Source organism: Hemicordylus capensis, chromosome 5, assembly GCF_027244095.1.
Source record: "Hemicordylus capensis ecotype Gifberg chromosome 5, rHemCap1.1.pri, whole genome shotgun sequence".
Lineage (NCBI taxonomy): Eukaryota > Metazoa > Chordata > Lepidosauria > Squamata > Cordylidae > Hemicordylus > Hemicordylus capensis.
This window is the reverse complement of record NC_069661.1, coordinates 209,468,456-209,485,767: the sequence shown is the minus strand read 5'-3', so window position 1 is coordinate 209,485,767 and position 17,312 is coordinate 209,468,456. Positions and strand designations below refer to the sequence as shown.

General features: G+C 42.8%; 1 protein-coding gene across 1 annotated transcript in view; it reads left to right on the top strand.

Moving 5' to 3' along the window:
- Nucleotides 1-400: 400 nt before the first annotated feature.
- LOC128326403 (sodium-coupled monocarboxylate transporter 1-like) overlaps nt 401-17,312 on the top strand; it is a 33,473-nt gene continuing 16,561 nt past the window's right edge. Inside the window, exons 1-8 of the mRNA XM_053253150.1 lie at nt 401-1,384; nt 2,402-2,467; nt 6,364-6,415; nt 7,923-7,990; nt 9,046-9,200; nt 10,714-10,854; nt 16,570-16,699; nt 17,142-17,230. Of these exons, the coding sequence (XP_053109125.1) occupies nt 1,034-1,384; nt 2,402-2,467; nt 6,364-6,415; nt 7,923-7,990; nt 9,046-9,200; nt 10,714-10,854; nt 16,570-16,699; nt 17,142-17,230 (1,052 nt within the window). The 5' untranslated portion in view covers nt 401-1,033. The remainder of the gene's footprint in view (nt 1,385-2,401; nt 2,468-6,363; nt 6,416-7,922; nt 7,991-9,045; nt 9,201-10,713; nt 10,855-16,569; nt 16,700-17,141; nt 17,231-17,312) is intronic.

Sequence of the window (17,312 nt, the reverse complement as noted above, 5' to 3'; positions counted from 1 at the left end):
TTAAGTCAACGACGTGACTAAGTGCTCTTAATCTGGGCGTAACTCTCTGCATACCTGCCAACATGCCCCTCTGTTTCCTGCGGCCGGCTGATGGAGGCGAGAATTACAGCCCCGCAACTTTGTGCCGAAACCTACGTGGACCAGTTTCATGGCTCCTCCCCTCGCCTACGCTCCCCTTCCGAGTCCCTGCCTGGCTGTGGTGCTGAAAGAGGGAAGAACCTGTCCAGTAAGTTGCGTCGTCTCGGGACTGAGAGGGAAAGAGGAGCTGTCCCTCGATCGCTGCCTAACTCCCGACACACGGAAGGAAACGCACGAAAGGCGACGAGGACGGAGCCCAGAGGGACTCCTTGGGCGCGAAAGGCGCTCAGATAGGGCTGCGCTGCGGCCAGAAGCAGCACCCGCGGGCAGCTGGCTCAAGTGCTGCTGAGGCGTCCAGGAGAGCCTGAGAGGAGCGAGAGGCGGAGAGGGGATCCATATAGAGGCACGCAGCAGGCAGGGAAGAAGGAGCATCGGCTGAACCCGAAAGAAAGGGGAGCTGAGAGGAGAGAAAGAGGGGTAGAGTTGAGGGACTGCGCGGGCAGTGAAAAGGAGGAGGGGCTGGGGTGATGCGGAGGACGCCTTTAAAGCCAGGTGAACCGCGCAGAGTTGCAGGCACCTGACAAAAGGGCGCGCAAGCTTGACGAGAAACGCGGGGGCCCCGCTTAGGCACCAGCAGCGCATCTCTGGGCGAGGAAAAGCAAGAAGGGCGCGCAGTCACGGAAAGGGCGCGAGTGGTCCAGCGAGCCGAAAGGCACGTGCTGCTGACTGCGCTGCGCACTCAACAGAAAGTGGCGAGGGAGCGAGGCTGAGCTGCCTTCGGCGTCTGTGGGCTTGGAGAGGCGCGCGTAGGGAGGAAGGCGACCCTCTTGGAAAGCCGACCCAGCCAGGGTTCACGCTCTCAGGGCTCCCCACACGAGCAGCAGCAGCAGCTCCCGAGATTGGCTTTGGAGCGCCAGCCGCCCCGAGCAGGCTCTCGGAGAGCCGCAGCGCAACCATGAGCGCCTGCAGAGCCATTGGAGGCTTCCACGCGTGGGACTACGTGGTCTTCGCGGCCATGCTGCTGGTCTCCGCGGTCATCGGCATTTATTACGCCTTCGCCGGCGGCGGGCAAAAGACCTCCAAGGACTTCTTGATGGGAGGCCGGAGCATGACGGCTTTGCCCGTGGCGCTCTCTCTGACCGCCAGCTTCATGTCGGCCGTGACCGTGCTGGGCACTCCGTCCGAGGTCTACCGCTTCGGGGCCAGGTTCGCCGTCTTCGCCCTCACTTACGGGTTCGTCGTGGTCCTCAGCGCAGAGGTGTTCCTGCCCGTCTTCTACCGCTTGGGTATCACCAGCACCTACGAGGTAGGAGGGACTCCTCAAACGAGGCCTGGCGTCATTGGGTGCCGCCGAGGAAGCTCGTGCCGCTCGGCCCGGGATTGCTTTTCGAGTGACCCTTGTCCTTCGGAATCTTCTCCCTTGCTAGTTCACGTCTCATAGGGACAGAGGAGGCTGCCTTATACTGAGTCAGACCATTGGTCTGTCCAACTCAGTACTGTCTGCTCTGATTGGCAGGGGCTCTCCACGGTTTCAGGCAGGAGCCTTCCCTGGTCCTGGAGATGCCAGGAACTGAACTTGGGACCTTCTGCATGCTAAGCAGGTGCTCTATCACTGAGCTAGGGTCCTATGTACAAGTTGATGTACCGCGTTAAGCCTTATAGGGCAGGACTTAGTTCCAAATGAGAAGGGGGAATGACTCTCTATGTAGTTATTCCCACTTTCCATCCATACATTGGGGTAATTTAGTTTTAAATAGTCAGGGATATCCTAATCTGGAAGTCAGCCCAACAAATATCCATTGCAACGATCAAATCAGTATTATGAGATCCACTTCCTAAACCCTACAGTAGTGGACTAGTTTAAAGCCAAGCTTGTGGTTTGTGAATTGGGCTGCCATGCCACATGTTAGTGGAGACATCAAAGATTAGATACTTATTTTGAATTTTTTTAATGAAAGAGGTATATCTTGCCTTCTTTCTTATATGGATTTATCTACCCTGCGTAAGTACTCAGCATGAATGTCTTGTGACAGACATAACTGCATATTTATGTTTATAAGAATGCTTGTAATGGTTGCTTGCTTGATAAGGAATATAAATGTATATGCACACATTCAATATTGGAATACATTTTTATACATCTTTATAAATATATAGTTAGATTAGCAGACAAAAGAAAATAATACCAGATTGAGATAGATTTGAGTATTAGTCAGATAATAAATGGAAAAACAGCCCTTCTCCAATAAGAGATATTGAATCTCTTCTTACAAAAGTGCATACAATGTATATGTAAACATTATTTGTTTTTGGTTTTTTGTAGTATTTGGAACTTCGATTTAATAGATATCTGCGGCTGTGTGGGACAATGTTCTTCATTGTAATGACAGTAAGGAATTTGAAATATTACTTTCCTTCACATTTGAGGTTTCAAAAGCAAATTACTACTGTTTTCAATAGAATAACCATGGAAGTTCATTTAGTCCTGCTCACCTGTGTTCAGCTGAACACAGTGGAAATTACTTCTGAGTAGTCATGTGTTGGACTGCACTGCAAACCTAATGTAAATAGCAGGTGTAAGAGAAAGTTTATTTTAGACAAGTCAGTTATGAAATTGAGAACAAGATTTAGTAACTTCTCTGTGTGAGAATAAAGGAGAAATCCAAGTTCCACTGAAATTGCTGAAAGCTTTATCACTTATTTCAGTACATGGACAATTAAGTTAATGGATTATCTAGGGAGTGTTGTATTGGATATGCTACAATGAGAATTAGCTCACTGCTATCTTCATAAGGTATTATGATTGATAATAATGGTTGGCATACAGAGCAAGTATGCAGCAGTGCAGCAAGAGAGCAGCCTAACAGAACTTCCCAACTAACTGCACTGGTGCAGTGGAAAAGTGGCAATTTTCGACATCCTCCCCTTTCCCAGGAAGCCCTCTGTGCCACTCAAAGCTATGTCCTTGAGGGCTGTGCACCCCAAAAAGACATATTTTTGGTTAGCCCAGAGGGCTTCCTAGGGAAGGGGAGGTTGTCAAAAATGGCTTCTTCCTTGGTGCACCTGTGAATTTAGTTGGTCAGTTCTGTTAGGCTGCTCTCTTGCTGCACTGGTGCATTCCTGCTCTGTGTCAGCCTATAATTTTTACTCAACGCAATGGATTTGTTTACTAGTTAGCAAGTAGTTAGAGTAGTGAGACTTTAACTTATGAGAGAACTGGAAATTAACAAGGAAAAAAGTAAAACTTGAATGAGTTATCTATTCAAGTAAGATAGAATAAAGCATTCACTGTTTTAGCTTGAAAGAAGAGCAATACCACTGGCATTGGCTCAACAAATGACAGACTGATGTAGGTGTTACTTTCTTGTGCACCCCCCCAAATTATTTGCTTAAATGCTGCAAAGGCAGTATAGGACATTATTTAAAAGATAGTAATCTTCCAGGAATTACTTGCAAAAATGTCTACTGAAACAAAATGGGATCATAGCAAAAGAACCAGCATGGTGTACTAGACCAGGGATTCTCAATGTTGGGTCCCCAGATGTTATTGGACTTCAACTCCCATAATCCCCAACCAAAGGACACTGGGGCTGGGGATTGTGGGAGTTGAAGTCCAGTAACATCTGGGGACCCAACGTTGAAAATGTCTGAGAGGCTGTTCTCACATGTAGCCTAACCCAGGCTAGGGATGCCCAGCCTGGGTTAGGCTGTGTGTGAGAACCACCGGGATTGGGCCCGATCCCTGCAGGGCAGCATCGCCTAGCCTGTCTTTTTAGCCCATCTTTTAGCCTGGGTTAATGGTGCCAGCGTGCCGTTAACCCAGGCTCTGGGATCGTGTGTCTCCTTGGGCTACATTTAGCCCAAGGAGATGCATCGGCCTCAGGAGCTCCCGCACTGAGGTCGTTCCAGCCTCAGGAGCTCTGTGGTATATAAATATTCATCATATTCACCATGTAAATAAGTGAACAATGAAGTGAAGACTTGAACTCATTTTGTCTGTGCTTAAGTTCATAGAATAAATGGGGTGTAAGGGAAGACACACATTTTTTAAAAAAATGAAAAACGTTGCATCTTTCCTCTGTTGATTTCCATTTCTGAGTGCATTTGTCCTATCTGGGGAAAGGCCTCTCCCTCCATCACCACTGTGCATATACTGTATAATGCTCCTGCCCTATGTACACATTACCAAATAGTTGAAGTCTGCCTCAAGTAACAGATGGTTGCTGCTGTCCACGCTAAGAGTTCTGCTTAGCTGTTTGGAGTGGGACTATTCAGATAATCTCCTCCCTCCCAAAAACAGGTGATCAGTGCTGTCAGACCTGACAGGACAGGACCAAACATGCTTAGCAAGGAAAGTCCTTGTGTCAGAAATCTTGTGTGAAGAACAGGACAAGCAGAGCTGGAGAACTGCTATAAACAATGACATATTGCAAGACTTGACAAATAACCTTCCACATACAACTATGTCATTTAATGCCCTGCACATGTGGAAAACAATAAAGGAAATGAAGACATTTGATGTGTAGTCTTGGAAGTTTTACAGGAACTAAGAATCTAAACAATCATGTAGATAGTCCCTCAGGTAAGGGGTGGCTCAGTTTTCTATTTCTTAGGGAAAATACACCATGTTTACATTGCCCAGAAAATATAATCACTGCTAAGTACAAATTCTAGGAAAGTAGCTGCCTTGTTGAAACAAGGAATCTTATGGAACCTTATATATTAACGTTTCTTAATATTAACATATTAAGCATGAACTTCCACAAACCAGAACCTACCACATCAACTCAATCAAGCTGAGATACATTTGTTAATATATACAGTGCCACAGGTCTTTGTTATTGTTACTGTTAAAGTTGGCATTATTTTCTTTAGAATTTCATTAGAATTCACAAATCTGTGGCAGAACATTAAAAAGGGAAACAAAACTTTCATGACATTAGCAAGGTTAGGAATGTTCAGCAAAATGCTCAAGTGGGTTTAGTTCAGTTTGAGGCTGATGATATTCCTTATTGGTGTGAGGATTTTGGAGCTGTTTGCTCTGAGAACAATGTTCCATATCTTGCAATTGTTTCATTTGACACACTTATATCAGGCTTCCTCCTGCTCATCTTCCGTTTCCACTTGGACAATATCATATCCTTCGCAATAGTTACTTGTGGCTGAGTAATGCTGCACTTGCTCAAGGATACTGCACTAGCACAAGACTCTTTCACTAGCTAGCTAGTTGTGCTAAGTCTATTGTTTATGTTCCAGACTAGTGTTGCACTTGTGAAAGAAGGGGCTTAATCTGTGGCACACCACATATGTTTTGCAAGGACTTTTTGCCCAATAGCACAGTTCCAAAAGTTCCTGTGATTCAGCACAGCTACATGAACTTCTTGCACTAGGACAACTTTGTTTGTTGCACCAGTGCAGCATTAGTCAAGATGTTGGCCAGTATTTTTACCACATTTGTCTCCAAGGTTTTTTCATCTTTCTGGAGTGCTATAGCATTTTTAGCAAGTCCCTTTTACATAATTCTAGATGAAATTTACAGTGTATTTATTTCAGAGTAGTCCCTCTTACCAATGAAAATATTCCAGAATATGTAATTTGAGGCATGAAGACCCTGTATATACTGTATATACTATATACAGTATATACTGTATACTGATATACAATATACTGGTGTGAAATTTGCAAATAGATGAAGTCGTGTGCATGACCAGGTGAGTGGGGCAGGTGACAGGGAAGACTGCAGAAGCTCGCCTTTCCTGCAGATGATCTCTGAGGACTGCCGCTGCCCCAGGAAGCACAGAGTGGACAGCAGGAACCATCTGTTACTTGAGACAGACTTTGGTAAGGTACATATAGAGCAGGAGCATTATCCTACCATGTTGTCCCAGTCCCCAGAAATCCCACAATGCACCATGTGAGTGTGCAGTGCATTGTGGGGATCTCCCACCCCCAGCGATGGGCGGGTGCCCATCAGTGCTTCAGCCACAGCTGCAATCAGCCAGTGCTGCCACACAATCAGGGAAATGTGGCCAAGGGAGCGCAATGCCTCCTGGCAGTTCTTGCAGGCAGCCAAGTCTGGGCTTGGCTTCCATAGCCCCATCTTGGCTGCTCGTGAGAACAGCCTCCATGTGTGCATACAAACACACTTCTGGAGACTCTTCCTCCACAATGCCAAGGACTTAGTAAAAATGACAATAGGACTATGAAGTTCATGAATGATCACACAGAAGTCAATTTTCATTATGATGACTTTTTCCATATGTTTTTGTTTGTTTTCTACTTCAGATATTGTACACAGGAATTGTCATTTATGCTCCAGCCTTAGCTTTAAATCAAGGTAAGATGAATATATGGTAACATATCAGAGTTTGTTTTCTTTAATATCAGTAAAGCTTATCATTTTATGCAAATTTATGGATCCTTTAAAGGCTTCTGTTGACTTCAGCAGACGTTTGCTCAATTAAGTGTCAACATTAGAACAGCAGTTATGAGAGTTGTGAGAAGTGACGTGGGCTAAATTTTGCTTTTAGCCTCATGCAATTTAACTGTATAAACATTCTAGGCTCCATAGACCACAATGACTGTGAAATGAAGGCTCCACATGGGTTTTTATGGGGAAAATCTATAACCTATAGATGACTAATAATAGTTCCTGAAAAATCCACATGGATGCCCAATTCAGTTACAGTATTTACTGTATGTATGTCCCTGCAGCAATGGTGCACAGTGAGACCTCTGTGAAAACCATTTTATACTTTTAGTTGCTTCACAATGGTCACACTCCATCTATTTGTGTTCCCTACTCAGAGAAACTCATTCCCTCATGTAGAAAAGGTTCTGTCAGCTTGCTGAGCTAGTGTGCACAGTTGCATGTATCCAATGCATTTGGCCATCTCCCTCTCCTTTCTTTTACCACCTTGGAAACAATCCTCCATTGAACTCAATCAGTCTACAAAAACAGGATAATTATCAATCATCTGATAAGCCATAGTGTATGGCCAGGGGTCAAGATATGTTGGCTCAGTTCATCAGATAGAAAAAATATTTTACTTGTCAGATGGTTCATCAAACTATGTTGGTATATTACTCATCAGGACTTCTTTCACTTGCCAGACATCGTTTTTCACTTGTTGTGGACAAGTAGATTAGTGGATTTCCTGAGCCCTGTGTATGGCCTTAGAGGCACATGTTCTTATCATTAAACTTGTTGGGTGGATCAGACCAAGGTTCATCTAGTCTAGCATTCTGTTTCCAACAGCAGCCAGTCAGATACCTCAACAAGCAGAGAATGAAGATAGCCTTGTTGTTTGTTTGTTTGTTGTCATTGGGAGCAGTGTTCCCTCTAAGGCTTGCGCACATGCACACGCTCACAAGTTTTTTGATGTCAGCTCTGTAAATTTTAGATCCCGCTCAGGTTGAATCAGGAAGGCCCCACTCTGAATGCATGTATGCACACACTGCCTTGATACTGCCGCCCAGAACAAACCTCATTCTGCACACAGATGAAAAAAATTAGTGAGAACACTGATTGGGAGGTATACTTACTTCTGTGCATGGAGATTCCAGTTAGCTATCATAGCTAATAGCCATCAATAGAACCTGTTGTGAAGGCTTGCTCTATGTGTATCATTCCAAGCAGACTTTTATGGCAGAAACTATTAGAGGCTCAGTGTTAATTATCACCTAGAATTATTTCCAATGTTCTTTGAATCTATCATTCAAGCAATCAAATAAAAATCTACCATTTATGCTAGAATTTCCTCTGCCTTACAAAAAAAACCCTATCCTCCCCCGCAAAAAACCCCACCACTCTCTTCCTTTACATGTTGTATTTTCTCCTCTAGTTACAGGATTTGACTTGTGGGGTGCAGTGGTTGCAACAGGAGTAGTCTGTACTTTCTATTGCACTCTGGTAAGTCTAAGTTTATTTTAAAGGTGCTAGTTTCCTATCAGTCTCTTATTACATATAATCATTAAAATAAGCAAGTTCACAAAATGTTCTCCATTCTCACATCCTTCCCACATTTGCATAGAATTCTCCAGTACTCTGTAAAACTCTTAGTTTATTTTAAGAGCTATATTACTACTACTACTACTACTACTACTACTACTACTACTACTATATAAGAAAACATTTGATATCTATCTTTGAGTACAAGTTAATTATCTGGAAACAGAAATGGCTTGGTTAGAGCAATGTATTGAGTCTCTTAACATCCAGCATGGTGTAGTGATTAGAACAGTGGTGCAGCGAAGCTGAAGGCGGTGCGGGTGCAAACTCTGGAACACCATTGGCTTCTTTGATCCATGTGCCCCCTTTGCTCTTGCTCCCCGTGCCACCTATCACTCCCAGTTGTGGTGATGCCACCCTCAGTGATGGCGGAGGCATGTCTGTGCTCCAGTTGGATACAGTCACTGTGCTCCAGCCATGCTTCTACGGGTCTCAGTGGCTGGGCCTGGGAAGTGGCAGTGGGCGGCAGGGAGCACCACATGCCACGCTGGGGATAGGCAGCACTGCTGCTGCATGCCACCGTGAGCTGGCCAGCAGGGGAGGGGACATGGGGAAGGCGAGTGAGGTTGCCCCTGTAAGGATGAGGCAGCTCTGGGAGACAAGATGGTGTGGGTTCTTCGGATCAACCTGCCCTATTGTAGTTCGCTCCTGGGTTAGAGTGTTGGACTAGGGCTGGGGACATCTAAGTTCAATTCTCCATTCAGCCATGAAACTCGCTGGGGGACTCAAGGCCATTCACTTATCACTCAGCCTAACCAACCTCACAAGGTTGTTGTGAGAATAAAGATAATGATGTTCACTGACTCTTTGGAGGAAGAGCGGGATATAAATGTATAAATAAATAAATAATGAGCATTAAGCAAAGAAACTGGAACTTTTCCTTTCCTTCAAATTTCTTTTTCACTAATAAATGATTAGGTTTGTATATTGGACTGTATCTGCTCTTCCCCATACAGGGTGGTCTAAAGGCAGTAGTTTGGACAGATGTTTTCCAAGTTGGAATAATGGTAGCTGGGTTTTCATCTGTAATTATACGTGCTGTGGTGGTTCAAGGTGATATTGGACGTATTCTAAATGATTCCTATCATGGAGGAAGATTAAATTTCTGGGAGTAAGTTTTTACTTTGTTTGGTGTGCAATATACAAGAAGAATCTTACAGCCAAATCTTAAACACAGTAGTTGATTTATGTCCCACTGAAAACAGTGACAATTTTTACAAGTTGGGTTTTTAGGATTAGACTGTTATTGATATTCTAAAGTATTCATGGAGTGAATCATAAGTGGTAGGGATTTTCCCCAAGTAAATATTAAAGCTAGATAATTAGATGTATTAAATTTACACAAATAGATAATTTATGCACTTCCAACAACATTTTAAATTAGTTAGCGTTAACAGTTTTTACTTCCCTTAAGCATGAACTTCTGTTGATGACTAATAGAATAAATAAATTCATCTAGTGTGTTCTAGCTGTCAAAAGATTATATGGGAATGTGTAAGACCTATTACATTGAAATGTTAATGCATGTAATAGGTCTTACACATTTCCATATAACAGAGGCTAGTTTATGGGTAATTGGGAGTAACTTTATCTGAAGTCATAGGGGCATAGGAACATAGGAGGCTGCCATATACTGAGTCAGACCATTGGTCCATCTTGCTCAGTATTGTCTTCACAGACCAGCAGCGGCTTCTCCAAGGTTGCAGGCAGGAATCTCTCTCAGCCTGCATATACTTCATAACCTTGTGGGTTTCCAAATCATTGTGTGTAAATCTTTGTAGATATATCATGTACAAACAACCACTTTGTATATAATTGTGCTTTCAACATACTGTATGCTTTGGTAGTTTGTTGGTTCAATAAAAAAATCTTGTCCTATTAAAAAATAAATAAATCTTGTCCTATCTTGGAGATGCCAGGGAGGGAACTTGGCGCCTAGATGCTCTTCCCAGAGCAGCTCCATCCCCGAAGGGGATTATCTTATAGTGCTCACACATCAAGTCTCCCATTAATATGCAACCAGGGTAGACCCTGCTTAGCTAAAGGGACAAGTCATGCTTGCTACCACAAGACCAGCTCTCCTCCCTAAGTCACACTGACATAGGACTGGTATAATCAACACCCAAAACCGATGAGTAGGGGGTTGCATATGATAAGCAGCAGGAAATGACAACCATAATGCAGGTGGAGAATGAGAACTACTCAAGATTAATCTGAATGAACATGGACCAGAGCTTGTTTTAGAGCCTTCTCTGTGGCAGTACGGTGGTGAAGCAATAACGTATTTCCATTATTGCTACATCAATGCAGTGTTGGCTAACAGACCTCTTATGAGTATTCTTGTAAGATCTGGACTTTCCACTGGATTGAAGTGGTCCATTATGACACGCTAACAAAAAATGTTGTGACTTGGTCTCCACATTGATTGCAGAGCAGTTCCCCGAAGTGTTTAGGATTTCATCTTATTATTATTTGCATGATTTTCATTTGCTACAGCCATAAAATGTGGACAGATTTCTTGCAACTGCTTATCTAGCAACCTGTGTTCTAGTACATCCTGGATACGTTTGGACAATATTTTAAGCATATTTAAGAATATATATTTTTCTTCTTTTTCCATTTAGCTTTGATCCTAATCCTTTGAAAAGGCACACATTCTGGACAATTACTGTAGGTGGGACTTTCACCTGGCTTGGTATATATGGAGTCAACCAGTCTCAAGTTCAGCGTTACATTGCCTGCAAAACCAGATTTCAAGCAAAACTGTAAGTCAGTTCATTGTTCTTTTCTGACCCTTTGCCAGAACTTCTTATTTACAAAACATTTTTATTTTTAATTGCATTTTTTGGCATTATAGATACTTACACTATCAGTGAAAGGTAATAACCTGTGCTTTCTGATTTGTGCAATGTATTAAAAGCAAACAACAATGTTTAGTTTAGGCATAATTCACAGTAGTTTTCTGTTTTGTATCTGATTTCTTTTTCATGTGGTATCCCTGCATGTATTCTGAATACTTACACATTATCTTTAATAACATACAGAGCAAATTCTTTCTAATACAGAGCTGCCAGAAATAATGAAACATAGAGGCACTTCACATGATTAGTGTGAAGTGCCGTTAGGACTTGTGTGGGGAGAGCGGGCTTAGCCCGCTCTCCCCGTATACAGGCAGGGATCCGTCCCTGGGTGGTCAGACTGGCCACCCAAACGATTGCTGGCTCTGTCAGGGGTGTTGGGGATCGGGGGCCATGTGGCCCCCGGAAGTCCCAGGATGCCCCACGCAAGTGTGCGGGGCATCATGGAGAGATCCCCGAGGCTGGGAGGTTTGTTGGAGCCTCCCGGCAGGGGTCTCCTTGAGAGCCGTCATGGTGCAAAACTGAGCCGCGGCATCTCACGACCACAGAAACGCAGTTAATGGAGCAAGCACTCCGTTAACCTCGTTTAAGGGCAGGGGTTCCTACTGGTAGGTGGGCTAGCCGCCATGGAACCACTGGGCTTGCAGGTGAGCCTGGTGGTTCCAACGATCACTGGAAAGTGGGCTAAGCTCCCTTAGCCCGTTTTCCAGTGATCATGGAAGTAGCCTCATAGTGTAGTATTTTAGACAACCCTATTCTAATGCTTAAATGGAGATAGTTCCTTTCAAATGGTACTTAGTGTTGTATATATGACGATAATAGCAATAATTATAATAAATATCAATGTCAAAATATTTTTATTGTCATTGAAATATCTCTCCATGAAGTTGTTAATCTTTCACCCACATCTTAAACCAATACATATACTCAGTAATGGCCAGTGAGTGCCGCTCCAGAGGGAGTGGTGCGGGCGGGAGAATACAATTTTAAATGGTGGCAAACTTACCTGCTGCCATTCATGGTATGTTTTATGGAGCATGTCACCCATACCAGCATCCAATGGGGAGGCTGCCTCACCCCTGCTGTTCAGTTGGCCTCTGCAAGGAGGCTAAGCGAGCAGCAGAGGGCTGGGCAGCCTCCCCACAGGATGCCGGGGCAGGTGGCACGGCCCTGTAAAGTACACCGGGAATTGGCAGAGGGTAAGTTCACTGCCATTTAAATTTGTATCTGCACACTCTCACCACTTCCACTGGAGTGGCACTCACTGAGTGCTACTGCATATTCAGTACTTGAAAGTTTGAACCAAGTTCAAAATCAATGGAACATAGGAAACTGCCATATACTGAGTCAGAACATTGGTCCATCTAGCTCAGTATTGTCTTCACAGACTGGCAGTGGCTTCTCCAAGGTTGCAGGCAGGAATCTCTCTCAGCCCTATCTTGGAGAAGCCAGGGAGGGTTCTAAATGTGAATGTACACATGTCATTTCGCCCTGTTTTTTCCATAAATAGCTACCATGCCCCTCACATCAGGATTGGAACAGTGGCAAAGCTTTAACCCCACACACACCATGGTCCCAGTGGCTGCTATTTGTCAGGGGAAAGAACTATACATGGGGCCAAATGTCATTTTTAGCCTACTTTCCTTAAGGAAAGTAAGCTTATGAGATTGCCCGGCATTGTGTGTGTGTCCCCCCTATTAACTTTACAATGCCTGGACCAATATGAACCAAAATTTATCATGACCCAGGCCACACAGAGGCCCATTGTGCAGGCGTGCCGGCCTCCAAAATGTCTGCCACGCTGGGGGGAAAGGCTGAAAACTGGCCAAAGAATGCCTGTTTTATGGACTAAAGGAGGCCTGCGGGCAGAGGGGGAACCTCCATGGACCTCCATCCTCCGCTGCCTCAGACAACTCATGAGGAGGGGGTAAATTTAATTTTTTTAAAATAAAAAAACAACAACTCACGAACCCCCAGGGGGGTTCCATTCAGGCTCAGACCAAACGGAGTGGTTCAGTTTGACCTCGAATAGTTGAACCAAAATAGTTCGACATTGAACACGTTCAACGTCAAACCTGTTTGCACATCGCTACCACAAGGCCCTTTGTTTTTATGAATAATACAGATAGTTAAATTTCTACATGAAATGAATGATTCTGACATGTAATGAATAATAAGTATATATCAATAACTGTTTAAAAATAAAGTGTATCACATATGAAATTATATACAAACATATCATATATTCACATAAATCAATTTCTCTTTATTTCCCTGTTCAGTTTTTGTCTTCAGAGGCATTACAGACAATGGTCAGAATGCTGTACATTTTTAAAAAATCTTTATAAAAATAGTGCAAGTTGTATCCAGCAGGATGATATTATAGCTTGTCAGACTCCCAGGGCATGGGGTGGGCTCCTAGCCCTTCTTGAACTCCAGAATGACTGGGTCAGCACAAAAAAAAAAGAAAAAAAAAAAAAGGTCAGCCTCAGGAACAGCCAGGAAAGGAGCTTAGTTTTTTGTCACCTGAGTCGTCCTCCTAGCTTGCTGCATTCAGCCTGTTCCCTCTCCTGGGGAACTCCTGGCTCCCATACTCAGAAGCAACTCCAGCTGCCTTGTCTTTAAATACCCCAGTGTAGAGCTGACAATGCTTAAAGCCTACTTCCAGCCCCGCTGCCTTCCTGACCTTACTTCCTGTTTCCTGCCACACCCAACCTAACTGTCGCCCTGGAGCTATTTCCTGTATTTCCTGCCTTGCCTTGTCAACCCCACTGGGATCCGACCAGGCTGGACCCTTCTCATCCCTACTGTCCCCTGAATGAAAGCCCCACACGAGGGATGCCACGCCCTTCTCAAACTCCACAGGGCCACCCAAGCAACCAGGTAACATGGCATCCCGACATAGCTAAATGATACAACATATGCTTTGCATCCATAAGGGTCCAGGTTCATGTCCAGTTCATCTCCAGTCAGAAGATGGTAGCAAGACCAGGAAAGGCCCTGGTCTGAGACATTCGAGAACCACTCTCATCCAGAGTTGATAATATAGGGCTAGATGAATCATTTGTCTAATTCCATATAAGGCAGCTTTTTATGTTGGTATGTTCATTCAGAAGACCTGACTTCAAGTGCAAGAGTATTACTCCAAGAAATACATATGTTCCTAAGCACAAAGAGCCTTTGCTTTTGTGCTTACACAATTCTTCAGATATAAAGAAGGATTATAATTATGTCATTGTAGAGTAAGCACAGTGAAGGTAATTGAAAGTTATACTTAACCCAGATTTTTAACAAGTTTAGTCTTGTATAGGCTGGTTTCTTTGTTATACTTACAAGAAGAATTTGCACAGTTGTGTGTTTCCCAGAGTGATGTTGTCATAGGAGAGGTGTAGAACAAGCTTTTATTTATTATGAAGCCATTTTATTTATTTATTTATCTATTTATATCTGTGTAAACCGCTTTGGGAACTTTTGTTGAAAAGTGATATATAAATATTCGTATTTGTATTCATGTTTTCAAGTTTAATTCTGTATCCCTTAGTGTTAGAAGCTGTTTAACTGCAAGTTGTTGTTTTAATATATTTCAAGAAAAGTACTTCATACTTTTCTGTATACAAATTTATTCATACACTTGCTAATAAGTTTCTTGTGTAATTTTAAATTTTTAGTGGGCTAAAATGTTTTCTGAGGGCTTGTATATGCACAATAGTTGCACTGCCTTAAGTTCGTAAGTATCTAGAATATTTTGTTATATTATATTAGCAAATAACTACTACTAAATAGGAAAGACTATGCTTGGAGTGCTAGATTTTTCTTCGCAAAATAAAAGCCATGGGAGCCCTGATTTGAACTGGGACCACAGTGGGGGCAAAGGTTTTAACCCACTCCTCCATAGTCCAAATCTGGATTGTGACACACACACACACACACACACACACACACACACACACACACACACACATCAGGAATCAGAACCCTGGGGGTAAAATTATGCTTTCTCCAAACAGTAGGTTCTGTTTAGAGAACAAAAATGGAGCATGCCAGGGTCAATTATGTTATTTACATAACAACACAGAATTCAGACTAACACAGAATTTCAGTGAAGATGCGGCACTATTTGGGTGTCACAAGTGCATCAGAAAAATATGCATTAGGAATAGAAACCTATTATGTCATATGTCAGCAGGAAACTTTAAGCAGTAACTCTAAAATTATGCCATAAATTGTAAAACTTTGGTATCTTCTTTAGATTCTTAGGACCTATGATTTTTAGTGTCTTCATTTTTAAATGCACCTATTTATTAAATGTGTATCCTGCACCATCCTGAAAACTGAGTCAACAACAGCAATTTAAATTATGTATAAAACCAGATAAAAACATAATGAAAACTTAAGGCTTATCCATACAGTGCTTTTGAAAGATGTTCAGGCTATAGGCAAAGTGTTCTTGGTTGATCTCAAAAACTGAAAGGAAAAGAAGCAGTTCTTAAGTATGTTGAGCCCAGGTGTCTAGCCACTAAAGTTACTGTGAAAAGCTTTATGATGTCATGGCAATGTGTTATAGCTGCTCACAAATTAGATCAAGACTGGGTGGGATGTCCAGAGGTGAGGGTCAGTACATAGAACATTTGTGAATATTCTGTGTTACCATAGTAGCTCAGCCAGTGGCCAAGAAGGGGGCTGGCTGACAGACACATTATATGCAAAAACCTTTTGATGTCTCCCTCCTCCCATGGGTGAAGTTCAGCATCAAATTACCTGGTGGGAAGCATTAAACAGCAGAGGACAGACTTAAATACATATGCTTATAATAGAATGTATACTGACATTATGTAAGGTGGAGGGAGTTACTTCACCCGACTCAGCTTCCCTTCAGGATCAGGCCCCAAGTCATCAGGTAGACAACATGTTACTTCACAGTCTTCCTTGCATCCCTCAAGGAAAGTCTTTAGCTTTGATTGTGGGAGGTTATCCTCACCTTTTCCTCCTCCCATGGACTCCAGGTCTTCCCAAGGTTCCACCTCACCAGGACTGAAGCCGCCCCACATGGCCCACTCCCAGGTTCGTCTTCCAGGTGGATCGGAGACATTGCTTGCTCCTGGGCTTTTCTTCCAGGTGGATCGGAGACATTGCTCTTCTTCTTCCTTTGCCTTTCTCAGCCTACACACCTCCTTTACTTCTTCCTGCGCTCCCTGCTTTATAGTCCCTATTTGCCCTTGATGAGATAGAAGCCTCGCTCCTCTACCATCACTTGTTCTTCCCCTCAGGTGTGCTTTCTAAGCAACCTACCACACTCCTTGACCCACACTTTCAGGCTTGTTGATCATCATAGCCCTACCACAACCAACTCTCTAAGCAATTGACTGGTCCACCTACTTCTTGAACCAATCTGTCTGGGTCTCTTGGACAGTCTGCAGCTCAGAAACCTGTTTTACTTAAGTGTTGCATTGCTATTTTAGGCAAATTAAAAAGTGCATTGCTATCTAACTAAGATTTTCTTTTCTTTGGCTGCCAGTGAGGAAATGAATACAGGTAAAGTACCGTGCATAATTGCATAATGATACAACACTGTTATTTCCACACAGTGCCAAGATTTTAAAAGCTGTTCTTATTTCCTTATAGAGCTCTTTATATAAATCTTCTGGGACTATGGGCAATTCTTGCCTGTGCAGTGCTATGTGGATTAGCAATGTATTCCATTTATAAGGATTGTGATCCATGGACAGCAAAATGTGTGTCAGCACCAGATCAGGTTTAGTATTAAACATTTTTAATACATGCAAAAAGTTAAAAAATGAATTAGAATTGTAATTTGGGGTTTTATACGGACATGTGATGTTGAGTACATTGCATCACTTTGAGTACAGTACATCGCATCACTTAGAGATGCAATGACCGGAAGGCTTTTTGGAAAGAACAATTAATATTAAATATTTGGAGCTGATGTCCCTAAAGGATATCTTGTGCCATTCAAGAAATAAATGAATATATAGATTATAAAGCAAAACTTGTACCTTGAATTTACTATGCCTGGAAAAATGGGATTTAAAAGATTTTATTTAGGCTTATTGTGTATTTGAACTTAGAGAAATTATAAAGGATGAAGATGACAAAAGGGACACAATTAAGAAAATAGAAAAGAAGTAAACAATGAAAATGAAATTCTAACATATATTAATATTGGGATTTTTCAGCTCATGCCATATTTGGTACTGGATATTCTGCAACAGTTTAAAGGCATGCCAGGCCTTTTTGTGGCTAGTGCTTACAGCGGAACATTAAGGTAACCCAATTCTTAATCCACTGGAGAGATTACAAAAATTAATAATGGATTAAAATGATGACAACCTTTTATCAGCTTTATT